Source organism: Pygocentrus nattereri, chromosome 2 (assembly GCF_015220715.1).
Source record: "Pygocentrus nattereri isolate fPygNat1 chromosome 2, fPygNat1.pri, whole genome shotgun sequence".
Classification (NCBI taxonomy): domain Eukaryota; kingdom Metazoa; phylum Chordata; class Actinopteri; order Characiformes; family Serrasalmidae; genus Pygocentrus; species Pygocentrus nattereri.
Window position 1 is genome coordinate 7959635 of NC_051212.1, and position 16003 is coordinate 7975637.

General features: G+C 42.7%; 1 protein-coding gene across 2 annotated transcripts in view; it reads right to left on the reverse strand.

Moving 5' to 3' along the window:
• The window catches only part of ube3c (ubiquitin protein ligase E3C), a 62749-nt gene that overhangs the window by 11087 nt on the left and 35659 nt on the right, over positions 1 to 16003 (reverse strand). Inside the window, exons 15-19 of one of the 2 annotated variants that reach the window (XM_037533773.1) lie at positions 14466 to 14578; positions 12853 to 12940; positions 10332 to 10429; positions 9096 to 9228; positions 8078 to 8325 (exon numbers count right to left, since the gene is read on the reverse strand). In XM_037533773.1, coding sequence (XP_037389670.1) covers positions 8078 to 8325; positions 9096 to 9228; positions 10332 to 10429; positions 12853 to 12940; positions 14466 to 14578 — 680 coding nt within the window. The remainder of the gene's footprint in view (positions 1 to 8077; positions 8326 to 9095; positions 9229 to 10331; positions 10430 to 12852; positions 12941 to 14465; positions 14579 to 16003) is intronic. The other variant, XM_017721763.2, reaches the window with a different exon arrangement.

Consider the following 16003-nt stretch of genomic DNA (forward strand, 5'->3'; position numbering starts at 1 on the left):
GAGAAAATCAAGCTGCTTCAGACCTGAAAACATCCAGACGTCTTAAAGTTGCAGTCACAACAAAGCCGGTTCTATTCTAAATCCAATTCTAATAGACCCCACAAGTGAAACCAATGCACATAATGCATTATTAATGAAGCATCTTTAAGTGCAGATATGCTTGGATTTGCTTGGAAAGAAGGACAAGTGTAAGTGATGCTGTCCAGCCTTCCACTGTATGAAGACAACTCAACCGCTGTTTCCATGCAAAGATTTTTGCCAATCTGACTGAATAAATTCTGACTATAGATTAAGAGGTTTGCCCAATGTACACTCTCCTCAACAATCTGATAGAAAATCTGTTTACATGCTCACTACAAGTAATCCGAACCAAAATTACATGCATGCATAGAGAACCATTTAGTGTAGATATTACCACGGGAAAGAGCATCAGAGTGAGATGAGCAGCAGTGAGCAGTGCTTGTGTTTTAAAATGGCTTTAAAATGATGTCAGACTCAAGAAAACATCCTTCACATGTCCTTATTAAAGAAGGCCGAGAGGAAGACGTCGTGTTCTGAGACACATGATCTGGACGAAAGTCCCACCGCCGTCTTTTAAAGATCAGAGCATGAACTTTGTCTCCTCTGCAGACCAGTTTCTGCTCCACCATGTTGAACGGTATAAACTCTCACTGTGACGTGATGAACATGCAGAATGTACTTAAACTTTCCGACTGGGAATGTAATCGGATACACAGATATTATTCTACTATTTAACTAATTATTTACGGAATTACCCACTTCGTTCAATTGGATAGAATTTATATTCCAAATGGCCTCAATCAGACTAGTCTAATCCGACTGAGGTGTTCACATGGACGTATTCTATTCTGATTGGTCTATTAGTGGGATTATTAACAGAATATAAGGCTTCATGTAAACATAACTAATGCTACGGGCCTGAAAGGATGAGTAGGAAAGTCGTTACTGGAAAGAAAAAAAAGAGAAACATAACAAAGATGCTCTCAGAACAATGGACTGACCACCCGAGAGTCCAGGCCTCAACATCACTGACTGTGTTTGGGATCCAAGTGATCGCACAAACTGCAACCAACTTCTAAGACTGAACTTTGGAGGTGTGGCTGCAGATTTTCAAAACTGAAAGTGAGTATGTAGTCTAACAAAGGTAAAGCTTGGACACACTACTGAAAAACGTGTAGTTGTAGAGGCTTCAGCGCCATTTTTTTTTTGTTAAATGTCTTTTTTTTGTTTTTTCCTGACATTGAACTTTTTGGCTGGTAAATAATCAAAATTAAGAGCAGCCTCTAACTTTACTGTACATATCGAATGATTTGAATTTCTCCAGAAACCCAAGTCACAACAGACCTGGTAGCTCATATCACAGTGTTAATACACGCTAACCTAGCTGAAATACAACAGCCACAAATCCAGCCTCAAACTTTACAAACGTCAATCCCGACCTTGACCTGAGACGCCACCAACCACTCGAGGACATAAAGCTAATGTACTGGAATAGTTCTAAAAAAGCCCATTTCAGGACATTAAAATATACAGACCTCGTATAAAGGATTGCACTAACCCCTCCCGGCCGCATCAACTAAATGGATTATAAATTTCCCAAATTTCCATAATGCATGCATCTAAAACACACAGGCGGCTCGTAAATCAGGGCATTTTTCTAAACACAGGTTAATCGTGCAACATCCCCCCCACCCCCCCAAAAAAACATGATGCTTTTTTATGCAAAATAATCCACTTAGCAAGCATCAGAGCGGCAACATATGCAGCGCGAGACCCCCTTGAAACCTATCAATAACGGTGCTGCCGGGAACAAGCGGCAATAAGAATATGGAAGCAAAGCGGCAACAGTTCTTTGGGTCTCTCCATTATTTATAGCTGTTTATTGCCAGAAATTGTGCCAAAATGACTCAGGATAAAAAGGATTAATGACGACTGCGCCTTTTAATATAAGTGAGTGCAGTGGCAAGGTAATTAATGCAAATCGCGGCGCCATCAGGGGAGTTTAAACGCCAACAACTTAAGCTGCTGCCTTCTGTTTGCTGCCAAATAAATTTGTTAATTTACAACATTAAGAATCAATAAAAAAATAGAATGCTTTTTGAAGGCGGAGGCCATCAGTCAGCGTGTGACCTTCTCTTTCCTGGCGATCACCCGTTTAGAGACAAACTTTTCTCAGCAAAGTACGGAAGTAAAAGGAAAAACGTGTAAAGTGTAAAAAGGCACAGCTGTGGTTATAATGCAGGACAGAGGGAGTCGTGCGCATGAGCTCAGGGTTAGAACTCTGACACATCTGTCGCCCACAGACCTCGTTAGCACCAGGCCAGACTTTGATGCAAGCTTGCTGAACTGGCATTGGCAGCTGGAAGCGAGAAAGTTCTCCGACTGGCTGTTCAGCCCAGCCAGGCAATGCAGGAGAAGAGACACCGTCAAGAGGGCTCAGACACAAAACTGAGCAACTAGCAACAGTTTATCAGACATACACCGATCAGGCGTAACATCCTGACCACCTCCTCGTTTCTACCCTCACTGTCCATCTTATCAGCTCCACTTACTCTATAGCTGCACGTTGTAGATCTATAGTTACAGACTGTAGTCCATCTGTTTCTCTGCACAACACACACAAACACACCAGCACCACATCAGTGTTACTGCAGTGCTGAGAATGAACCACCACCCAAATAGCACCTGCTTTGTGAGGGTCCATGGGGGTACTGACCACTGAAGAACAGGGTAACAGAGTATCAGAGAAACAGATGGACTACAGTCTGTAACTGTAGAACTACAAAGTGCACTTATATTTACATGTTTGACTAACAGCAGACCGCTTAAATTAAATAACTGGAAAATTAAGCCTTTGGCTTAAAACTGTGTTTCGGTACGGATGTGAAATTGTGGAACAGAAACATTTTTTTTTATTTATTTAAAAATTAAAATTACGATAAATCTAAATTTAAAACTTTGCTTCAAAACTATCAAAAAAACCTTAAAATTGTACTGATGAAATAATACATTTAAAAGTGTAAATCTTGAAGGTTCCCTATTAATGACAATTATGCATATATCTCAGTTAATGAGCTGGATCACAGCAATCTACACGTTATGTAAATATTTAAGATCACTGAATGTTTTTTGAAATCTTTTTTTTCTTTCTGTGGAATTGGCGTTTGAACTCATTTCAGAAGAAAGATCCATATATAAAAAAAGCGCCTAAACATTGCAGGACTTGGGTTGAAGCTTGAGAGTATAATTAGTTGTGCAATTCTTCTGAAAGAGGGCTGTTCACCAGGAGCAAGGCTGGACAGAACTGACCAACAAAAGCACAAACAATTTACAGTGCTCTGGTCTCTAGTGTCTGATGGCTGTTATGACGTTATCCTTAAGTGGGTTCGCGTCTATTACAGCGAGTTAATAAACACGTCAGCTGTGAGTGTCAATAGCAGAGTGTAATCCAGTGAGCAGTTTATTTGAGTCTGCCATAGTCTAAAAGTGACTGTATCACATTACCCTTTCAACACCACCAGACCTTAATCATTAATTAGTATAATGAACGTTTGAGGGCTGCACGCGTGTGTGTGTGTGTGTGTGTGTGTGTGTGTACCATGCAGCAACAGTGATGTAATTCTAATCTATGTCAGTTGCCTTTATAACAGCACTAAACAAATATCAATAGCCCACTCCCCCTGCCACTCCGCAGCGTATTTATGGACAGAGAAAGAGGGTTAATTGAAAGTCAAATTCAAATTAATCTCCCCACCTTAATTGCCTGAGCCATTAGTGGAGAACAGGGCAAGTGAATGGAATAAGATGGGAGGAGGGCATCCATTTCTCATCGGCCATGTCCGCTCCTCCGTAAAAGGTGTGTGTATGTGCACGTATGTGTGTGTATGTGGTATGTGTGTGTATGTGGTGTGTGTTCTGGCTCTCTAATAAGTGGCCCGAATCGCCTTGTCAGGAGCGGCTTTGATACTGTGACTGTAAAACAGATCAAAACTCTATTACCGGCCGGCAGGGTTTGGGTTATTTATGATACTGGCTAATTTAGCACGCCGGGGCGACTACACAAACACGAATGAGGAGCCATCGGCTAATGGAGGGGGGTAATTGAGGAGTGGGGGGGGGAGGGGGGGCTTGTGGTGTGAGGTCATTTCACCTTCCTCACACACACCCCCCCCTTATCCCAGCCACTGTGTTTCCACATAAACAACCCAGAGCAGAAGCATTAAAGAAACTTAAAAAACATTAGCGGGTAATAAATTGCGGCATTTGGACACAGTCAAAACAAAAGTGATTATATATTCAGGCCAGGCGGAGGGACGAGGAGGTGCTTGAGGGGAGCAGCTAATATAAATGGTTTTCTGTAGCCTGACAAAGCGACTGGATTTCCACGGTTTATAACTTTTAAGTGTTGCCTTTGTTTGTAGCACAATGAAATTCAAGGAGAGGTTCTTTAAGACGTTCCGGAAATCACTTGACGCTGATGAAAAGCTCGACCGGGGTGAACCGCTTGGATCAAAAGGCCACAAATACGTTTGACTTTCAACTGCAGTGACCTCATAAATAAAGCCATTTGGGTACGGTCAGATATTCAAGCACTCAGGCTTGGGCCGCTAATTGAAAATGACCTCTGACTCCCATCATCGATCCGAGATCACCATATATGCGCTGAGCGTACAAGTTCAACTGGGACCTTGAAAGAAAAGAAAAGAAAAGAAAAATGGAGAAACTCACTGGTATATAAACACATTGGGGAGTGGGGTTGGGGGGGTTGGGGGGTACAGGTATGGATTTGTCTTATGAAAGTCACTGACACTTATAGTTAATTTGCATAAACTTGATAAAACGCCAGTGTGCTCCTTATTGCCTTGTTGTTGTGTCGCTTGCTGTTTCCCATTAAATTGCAGTTAAAAATCTAGTTCCACACAAAATGACCAGGGTCCAGTGGCTTGGCCCTCTGCCCTAATGTAAACTCAAGGAAGGGCAGAAGTTAGGCAGATAGTCTAGAGGCATTTTCCACAGGAGCTCAACTGAGGGTTCAAAAATTCAAACTCAAGGTGCAATGCACACTTTAGCGCTCCCACAGAACCAGGGCTGCAGGACAAAGGAAACAGAAAACGGAAAACAGTAGCCACGTTTAGATGCAGCCTAATAATCCATTAATAATCCGAGTAACACCTCAATCGGAACAGACCAGTCCGACTATGTCGCGTCATAGCGAAAGGTTTATAACGTTCAGCACGGTGGAGCAGAAACTGGTCTGCAGAGGCGACGAAGTTCATGCTCTGATCTTTAAAAGACGGCGGTGGGACGGACGTCCAGCTTGTGTGTCTCAGAACACGACGTCTTCCTCTCGGCCTTCTTTAATAAGGACATGTGAAGGACGTTTTCCTGAGTCTGACGTCATTTTAAAGCCATTAAAAACACAATCACTGCTCACTGCTGCTCATCTCACTCTTGACACTTGACATGATGTTTGCTGTCATGGTAACGTCTACTCCAAATGGCACAGTGGATCGGATTACTTGCGCATGTAAACAGATTTTCCATCAGATTATTGAGCACAGCGAGCATATAAACACCTCAGCTTTAATCTGTAATCGAAATGTATTCAATCAAATCGGTAAAAATCTGCCATTTGGCATGTAAACACGAAAACGGGAGCAAAAAAAAGGCAGCAAAGTTTAAACAAGTGAGTTGAACAAAGAAATGATTCAGAAACCAAATGAAGAGGAAATAATGAAGATGTTGCGTCACTTTCCAGACAACAGTAAGTCCAGTTATCATTAAAGGGAGTCAAAAATCTAATTATGAGGACACCATTTCTAAGAACTTGCTGAAAGCCAGTCTAGACCAAAGACTATATTGACTCTTCCACACATGACTAGAATCAATACTGGGTATTGTTGAGTCTTCCATCTATTCAAAATCATTCGCTCATTTCTCGGTTTTATACTGTAATAATAACAGTCAGAAGAGCAGGTCAACAGAAGGCTGTGCCTTATCAGCATTTCACCTGTACTCGGACGGGGGCGAGTCAGAAATCAAATGGCCACTTTGTTACTCAGTCTGCCAGAAGTGCTTAAAGGCATATTTCAAAATAACATCCTAACATGCTTAACAATGGATGAAAGACAATGTTCCCAGTTAACATGAGGCAACTCCAGCTTTCTGCCACTGTCAGCTATGTTGACATCGTTTAAGCTTTTCTGTTAACTGGGACTGGGAGTGTCCAGTGAAGAACAAAATCACTGTAGAAAGTTGAATTTTCTTAACTACATTATAACACTTGATTCAACCTGGTCAAGTGTTTGGCATCACATCATATACTGATTGTTATTTTATGTGCAACATTAACTTATTAACTGTATACAAACATAGCATATATAACAATCCTGCGGTTGTCTGAAGAGAACCTTGTATCTCCAAAATGTTAACTTTACAGGAGAAGGAAAAAAACGACTTAACTTGTAATGTAAGTCAATGGAACCAGACATTTTTCCAAGCAATTTTGGGCCGTTTCTTTGAGTCCGTTCATCATTAAATTTACACACGGTGTGAAGGGTAACATGTTTTTTCAATTAATGTCAAAACGGAAAAATGTCAAAAACGGAGATATGAGGTTTTCTTCCGACAGCAGCGATATTTAACATGATAAAATTTAAAATAAGAAATGAACTGCTAATTTTATACATTTAACTAAGCATTTTGAGACAATGAAGTTATTAAATAAAAACACAGCATAAACATGTAATCTGTCAACATATCTGTCTCACGATTTGACCACCACTGTAACTTATGTGTAGATAAGAATTACATTGTAAATTAATTCTGAATATTAATTCTATTGTGAATTAATTCTGAACGTTAACTTGATTAGACCTTCATTATGATATTATGTTGGAACTTTCGTGTGAATATTACGTTTATTAGAACTTCATTTCCAACGTTAATCCGCTTTCATCTTTAAACCAGCGATACTGAACATTTTTGAAATTTTCTAAGATCAAAAACACTGATTCCACCTTTTTGTACCCGTCCTAACCCCAACACTGACCACCAGCTCTCAGAAAGATATATTACACTTGATGCCATTCATTCTGTAGCACCATGTGCGATTCAAGCAGACAGAATAATAAACCACCCCTACAAATGATCTAGTACTACCGAACACGCATGTCCAGTTCGGGTCCAGCAGGGCTGGGGTCCTGTCAGATTTCCTTGCTTTCCCGTCAGCTGTGTCCTTCCTGAGCTGAACGAAGTGTGTCTGAGCAAAGAAATCAAAAGGCCACCTTTCCACTTCAGAGGTTCTGGTTCTGATGGGGACACCTGAGATCGGTTAGGGTTTCTTTTTCCATCTGCCGTTCTGCTAAATCAGAACCAGGCAATCCTATTGAAACCGGTGACCCTTTATTTAGATGCTTTATAGATACTCAATGTACTGTAAAGTTACATTCAACTAAACATCTACTAAACTGACCGTACATTTCTTTAACTCTAAACCTGCTCTAATCCTAAACCTAACCTTAACCTCAACCCAAAACCTAAACCCAACCCTCACCCTGGTCCAAATCCTAACCCTAACCCTACTAATGTTTAGAATCATTTCAAAAGATTCAAAGGTTTTTTGACAAGTTAAACATCTGTAGATAATGTATAGGGGACTACAGTCAACTAGCCAAATGAAGTGAGACCAAGAAAGCTACAGTGTCTTCTCACGTCAATAAAGCTTCTGCTGGTCAGAATCGAACTGTGTTCTGTGGTCAGCAGAGCTGGCAGTATGCAAGATAAGCTGTGTAACATCTGTTGCAACTGTTGTTAGACTGAAGCTTTGACATTAAACGGTGGATTTAAAACTAAACGCCGCTTTAGTTGATTTAGCGTCTGTGTGAGTAAACAAATTATTTACTTGTTTTCAGGTTTAAAATAATGCAGGACGCAGTGGGACTAATCACTAATCAGCAAACAGCTACATGGTCCAGGACCAGAACCGGACACCGCTGTGCTACAATATTCGTCCTTTGCACCTGAAGCTGGACTTTCATGCACCCCACAGACATACCTTGCCCAGTATCCGGCCCAAGAAGTAGTAGTGTCGAGTAAAGCTCTCTCCGATGAGCATCTCGGCCGTAGGACTGGGGTACAGCAGCCCCTCGTTGGTGGTTCTGAAGAAGCCCTGGTTGGGGTTGAAGCCTGACTTCAACAGCTCACTCAGAAACTCCCGAAATATCCCACCGCCATCAATACCTGCTTCGTCCAGGCCGTGAGCGTTGAGGAGGTGAACGCGGATCCGCTTCTTCAGATCCGGCTCTGAAACAAACCCAGAGGAGGACATTTTACATTCGTAACACAACTTCTTGTAAAATTCCCTGCCAAAACTTTATTACAGTGAGTGTGTAAGAGAGGGAGCCAGGCACCAGCTTTGGCTAATGGAATTCTTCTGGACGCAACAAAGACTTTGATTAAACCTTTTCATTGCGGGTAGTTGCGCAAAGAGCACCTATGCTGAATTCAGATGGGGCTATTACTGGATTCATGTTCTTGAAGCAAAAAGGAAATGGGAATAGAAGTGGCAGCTGGCTGTTAACAGGGAATGAAGTAAACAAAAACAATACATCACAGTAAAATGAGCCAAAGTCAGAACAAAAAGGCCAATATCATTAAGTACACATTGTAAATCACAAAAGCAGCAGCTCATGTAGACAGAGACTGCTTATAATTATACTCGCTCCTTAATAACGGCCCAGGCTATTTTTCCTTAATGCCTCCTACACCCTGACAATGCCAGATTAAGAAAGGACAAGAGAAGCATTTCCTGCATCATCAGGCTGTCAGAATAAACCGCTGATCAATTTTTCATCACTGTGAATAAACAGACTTTCAAGCAGCAAAGCACTACCAGCTCTTTCCATGATGATTGCATAGTGGCAGCTCAGATGTACTGCCTCTTTAACCGTATTTATTTTCTCAGTGTGAAAAATTCTTACTTAAAATGCCATAAAAATGCAATGTAAATCTTTTTGGGCAGCAGTGGAGGACGCAGACCCTAGATGACACGGTTATGATCAAGGGGTCTGTACCATTTTCTGGAGACAGTTTGTCGTAGGCGTCCTCGTATATATAGTTCCGCCGAATGGTGATGTTGATGCCGTCCAAGAAAGGGCCGTCTCCCTGCACGTCGCGCTTATCAGCGTAGATCAGCCTCTGGAAGATCTACAGCATTACACAAGAATGACAAACCGACAATGAGACACTGAGGGAGGACAAGAGAGAACATTTTAGTAAAGTCTATTCTTGACACACACAAATGTGGCACTGCTTTTGGAGCTTTGTTTATTGTAGCTTGGGTTCTCTTATTTTTCATCTTCTTCTTCTTCTTTCGGCTGCGCCCTTTAGGGGTCTCCACAGCGGATCATCTGCCTCCATCTTACCCTATCCACTGCCTCCTCTACTTTCACACCAACCATCTCCATGTCCACCTTCACTACATCCATAAACCTTCTCTGAGGTCTACCTCTTCTCCTTCTACCCGGCAGCTCCATCTCCAACATTCTTTGCCCAATATATCCACTATTCCTCCTCAACACATGTCCAAACCATCTCAACCTGGCCTCTCTGGCTTTATCTCCAAACTGCTCCACCTTCACTGTCCCTCTGATCTGCTCATTTCTAATCTTGTCCATCCTCGTCACTCCCAACGAAAATCTCAGCATCTTCATCTCCACCACCTCCAGCTCAGCCTCCTGTCTTTTAGACAGAGCCACAGTCTCCAAACCAGACATCATAGCAGGAGGCACTACTGTCTTGTAAACCTTCCCTTTCACTCTTGCTGCTATCCTTCTGTCACACATCAGCCCTGACACCCGTCTCCACCCACTCCATCCTGCCTGCACCCTCTTCCTCACCTCTTTTCTACACTGTCGTCTTATTTTTCATCTGCTTTCTTCAACAAATGAAAGTATTTTAAAGGTTGGATTGAGGTTAGATTTGGAAGCATTTTACATATTTTTGCTATTTTAATCATGATGCAGTGTTTACGTTTCCATTAACCGGCTGAGATTTTACTGCTGTGGTAAATGTCAACAAATGTATCACTTTTGCAATTTCTAAGAAAACTGGCAAGAAACCATTCGATTTTCAAAAGTGCAGTTTTTGACAGTTTCTTTACACCCTAGAGGCTCATTACCTGCTGTAAATATAAGCCATTAATTATCAGTGCTACATCATAATTTCCCCAATACCGTTCTATTTGCAGGACCTCAACATCAGCCAATATTAGCAGCCAACCAATAAATGGAGATAAGAAGTTGTAACACCTTTACTCTCTCCTCGAAGGGCACGACGAAAGGCAGCTCTGTGAGAATGGCCAGGTGTCTCTCTTCTGATACAGACAGTGGTGGAGGCTCCAGCCCAACTGTGGAGGAAAATAAGCAGCACTCATGTTTATCGTTTGATAGACCTATTCCTCCATCTCTTCCATTAATCTATGACTGAAAACTAAAGGATAGACAATCATACAGACCTCATAACACAGAATTTACAGTAGCCTACACTGAGGAGGTCAACCCTGAATCTGGAGATCTACCATACTGGGCCAATTGGCATAAAGCTCAGCCTAAATCAGCACACATACAGTATGAGACTAACCGGTGGGCTGTAATTATATTAGGTATGTTAGACAAGAAGGTCTGGCTCACAATCGACAATTCCAGTTCATCCCAAAGGTGGGCAGTCGTGGGCTTGAGGTTAGGGAACCAGCACTGTGACCGGTTCGATCCCCTTGGCTGACAGTCCATGACTTACGTACCCTTGAGCAAGGCACCTAACCCACAACTGCTCCCCAGGCACCGTGGATAGGGCTGCCCACCGCTCCGGGCAAGTGTGCTCACTGCCCCCTAGTGTGTGTGTTCTCACTAGTGTGCATGTAGGTGGGTGTTTCACTGCATGGATGGGTTAAATGCAGAGGTTTAATTTCACAATGTGCAAACACAGAGACAAATGGTTGTAAATTCAAATCAATTTCATTTCAATTTCACTGGGCTTGAGGTCAGGGCTCTGTGCAAGCCACTGGAGTTCCTCCACGTCAAATCATGTCTTTATGGACCTCGACTTGTGCACAGCGCTGGAACAGGAAAGTCCCCAAACTGCTGCCAAAAATATTTGTCTAAAATGTCTTAACATGCTGTAACATTAACATCTCCCTTCACTGGAACTAAGGGGCCCAACCCCTGAAAAACAGCCCCAGCCCATTATCCCTCCTCCACCAAACTTTACTGTTGGAACTATGCATTCTGGTAAGTAACGTTCCCCTTCCATTCGCCAAACGCAAACTCATCCATCAGACTGCGAAGACAGCGAAGCGCGATTCATCACTCCAGAAAACAGGTTTCCACTGCTCCAGAGTCCAATGGCACGTGCTTTACACCATTTCATCCGATGATTGGCACTGTGCACAGTGATCAGAGCCCTTTGTGTAGCTGCTCAGCTATGGAGACGCTTCCTTTGCACAGTAATAGCACTTACAGGTCAGAAATTTCATGAACTAACTTGTAGCAAAGGTGGAATCCTAAGACTCTGCCAGAGTTTGTTTATGGAGATTGCATGGTCATGTGCTTGATTTCATACACCCTGTTAGTAATGTGTGTAGATGAAACGCCTCTAGTAATTATGAGGGCCATTTACATACCTTTGGCCACATAGTGCATATTACTGAACACAATCTGAACGAAATTAATGGCAGCGTATGACATCTGACATGTTTCTAACATGATTATGTCAGTATTATGTGGCAGGGTTCAGGTAACTGTCACTCCATGTGGTCTCAACTGTAAGTTAAGAGTCACTGCACGACAGTAGAATAACACGGATGCTCCTCAAGAGGTGGGCAGGGTTATCAGAACAATCAGCCCAAAGAACATACATCATGGTCCACCTGATGGAGCAGTGAAATAGCCACAAGGCATCCTTTGGATGTAAACTCCAGCAGCTAGCAGGAATCAGTATTTACAGAGTGTCCCCATTAAAGACCGTTCAAGTCTGTGTCTCTCTTGGCCGCCAAACACTTTTAATTAACTCGGTAGCCCTCTGTCCGCGCACCTGTCCACTCCGGTCATTACGGGGACGTTTGTTTTGGATTAAAACTTCGTCCTCAAGACGTTTCGAGCAGCAGAGGGGGATAGAAAGTGCCGGAACAGCAGCAGAGATGCATCATTTGTCCACCATGCTGCTACAATTATTCTGCTCAATTAGTCAATCCTCCCTCTCTCTCTCTCTCTGATGCAGCTATCAACACGCCATCGCGGGGAGAGAATTATGGTGTGGCATGGTCAATACGAGGGCCATTCGTCACCAATGCAAACGTCCATTTAGGGAAATGAAAGGGGTCTGGACAAACAGGGGGCCAGATGTGACTTGCCTTAGGCTAATTGAATTTTTAAGCGCCTATGCCCCAGAGTACCACACTAGATGCTGTTATTGGTTCGTTTTCACACCATGCATGCTGAGCCGCTGGTTGAAACGAATGCTAACACAAATGGGCTATTAGACTTACACAAGCTCAATACTGTTGGGCTTTTCTGCTGATTACTTGTTTAATGCACTTTCCTCATCCAAGCTTTTCAAACTCTATGACCATTTATAAGCTCTCCTTCTAACAAACAGAATCTCAGACAAGGCTTTGTTACTGAAGAGCACAGAATTAATTAACTAATTAATTAACTAATCAACTCGGAATATGTCAATATGCCATTAAGTATATCGATAAATCATTATGTCTGGGTCAATAGTAATCCAGATAACTGATAGAGAGGGCAGCAACGTCTGCTTCACATTTCTCACCATCTAGCGTGGACTGAAGAGGTCCGATCCGACCCATCCGCCTGGTTCTCCACACATGTCTAGCAGAGGGGACGTAGAGCTGGGTCACCTGAAAAACATGCACAAGCACTGCATCAGCAATGGGCAACAAATCAAGACCCAGGCCTGGCTTTCAAGGTTCAATAAAGTAACTAAGGGCTTTAACAGAAAGGGGATCGTTTGAAAAACAACTATTTTAAGTTTCTGTTGTAGTTTTAGTTTGGCTACGCCTGAAATTTACGTTGATGATTAATTCCCATAAGTTAAATAGATAGATAGATACTTTATTGATCCCGAAGGAAATTTAGGAACTATAAATTCTTGTTTATTGTATGGTACATGTGAATACTACTCTTAGTCCTCAGATGCTCTACCAAAAGACATACAGTGTCTGTTATATATATATATGGAAACTTAAGCTGACATGTTCTTTTCGTTGTGATGTAAATATATTATTGTGAAAGCCAACACCGGTGGAAAATACTCAAAATCACCTTAAATAACTGCAATCAGCTTAAATACCTGTCATAATAGGCTACGTTCACACAGCAGGTAAAATCCGATTTTCTCACCAAATTCGATATTTTTGTTGGGCTGTTCACAATTTCGGGCGAAAGGCAGGATACACCCTGGACAGGTCTCCAGTCCATCGCAACCATCTGCCTTTCGCCCGAAGACTGCTGGGATAGGCTCCAGCACCCTCCCGCGACCCTGATGGAGAAGCGGCTTAGAAAATGGATGGATGGGTGGATGTTCACAATTTTTTAAAAAAGTGACCTGTACGTTCATCAGTCTGAACAGATCAGCTCCTAAACTGAGCTGCATGCGCAAAAGAACAACGCCTCACGTTGCTTCACGTGGCGCTCTCGTGCAGAGATAAACAATCGTGACTATGAACAAACAGGTTCAGTTTCATCTTCACCAGCATCACTGACAGCTGGGCTCATCGACCGGAACGTGCTCGAGCTCGCTGTAAAAAGAAGGTACGTCATTCGGCCACGATCGCTTCTTTGGCTCGCGCCCTCGGATTCCTAAACCTTGCTTTCAGACTTTTAACCGTTCTTCGAGACTTTAGCCTCGTTCTCCGGCCGCGATCATCCACTTCTCTTGAACTCTCTTTGAACCCGGAGCGGCCCGAAATGACCGTTCAGGCCGTTCAGACGGAGTCGCGTCGCCGCAGATCGGATACGGATCGGATTTCAGCACCACATATGAAAGCGTCTCAGATCAGAACTGAAAATTCACTGTGTTTTTTCGCTGATCACACAGACACACAGACACATCTGTGTCACATTAGAGGAAAAAGATTTGGGCCACTTTTACATCTGCTGTGTGAACATAACCCAAGCAGTCGTTAGCCTGCACAGCAACAGTTATAAGTTTGAAGTTCAGTTCTTTCTTTGTGCACTGTGCCATTTAAAAGCGGTACAAATTTGCCCTAAAGCTACTAAGCACACCCAGTTCCATTTGATTCAGCTCAATTCAGTTCAACCAAATCTCCAATGTACAATCAGCTCATCTGCCTGAAGAAGCACATCAGAACAGATGTAAGTGACCGTTTTTTTTTTTTTTTTTAGTTCCTGCAGCAGAAGCACCTTATCAGCCCTGATGTTGACCTCTTCGGACAGCCAGTGACCCCCTGGGCAGAAGGGCCTTCTGATGTCTCGTGCTTTTAACATCTTCACCAGGTTTGTGATGACCTGAAACACAGGAACATAAAACAGATTTTCTTGATCAAAACTGCAACTTAAAAAAAAAAATTTAAATAAGCTTCTGAAAGTTTTACATGTGTGTCCAAAAAACACGTTTACTGATTTCAATTCATAAAAAAAATAATGGTTAATATTTTAACGGTTAAAACGGGCTCTTCTCTTCTCAGCATTAGGGTCATTACTGGCCAATCGCGGGTGAATGGAGAAGACGGATGAGCCGTCGTGGACAAGCTGAGGCTGCTAATTAGCCACAAGACTGCTGACGTTGACAGCGGAGGAAAGAGAGCAGAGTGGAGCATCACTGACGTTCTATAAGAAATCGATCGCTGAGCAAGAGCTCAGCCAAGCATGAAGAAATACTGTCCCGAGCACCTGAAGACATGGAAGGCTGCTCAGGTACCTGTTCACATGAAAATAAAGCATCAGACATTTCCACTGTTTTGAGCTACTATAAAAGCAGAGCTGCACTGAACCCACAGAAATAACAGCATTTGGCTGACGCTCTTATCAAGAGTGACTTACAATTTGATCAGTTTACACAGGAAGGCCAAGGTGGTGTTAGGAGTCTTGCCCAAGGACTCTTATTGGTATAGTGTAGGGTGTTTTGCCCAGGTGGGGATTGAACCCCAGTCTACAGTGTAGAGGGCAGAGGTGTTACCCGCTACACTATCCCAACCACCTGTGATCAAACACATGTGATCATACTTGGGCCCGATTGACAGTCACTCCCAAACACAAACGCTAATTTTAAAGTACTTAGAATGAGAAAAAAATCATTTGTATATGATAAAAAATGAAACATAGTTATAGACAAACAATGCTTTACTGTTTTGCCAGCAGTGAAACATAAATGGCTTAAACGTAAACAGCACAAACTCAAAGCCTGTACACAATTAGTACTTTAATATATATTAAATTACACTGACTGGCCCCTTCATTAAGTCCATCTCCTTGTATCAATACTTACTGTCCATCTTATCAGCTCCACTGATCATACAGGAGCACTTTGTTGTTCTACAGTTACAGACTGTAGTCCATCTGTTTCTCTGATACTCTGTTACCCTGTTCTTCAATAGTCACGCCCACAGGACCACCACAGAGCAGGTATTATTTGGGTGGTGGATCGTTCTCAGCACTGCAGTGACACTGACGTGGATCAGACACAGCAGTGCTGCTGGAGTTTTTAAACACTGTGTCCCCTCACTGTCCGCTCTATTAGACACTCCTACCTTGTCGGTCCACCTTGTAGATGTAAAGTCAGAGGCGACAGCTCATCTGCTGCTGCACAGTTTGTGTTGGTCATCCTCTAGTCCTTCATCAGGGGTCACAGGACGCTGTTGGCTGGATATTTTTGGTTGGTGGAATTTTCTCAGTCCAGCAGCGACACTGAGGTGTTTAAACTCCTGCAGCACTGCTGTGTC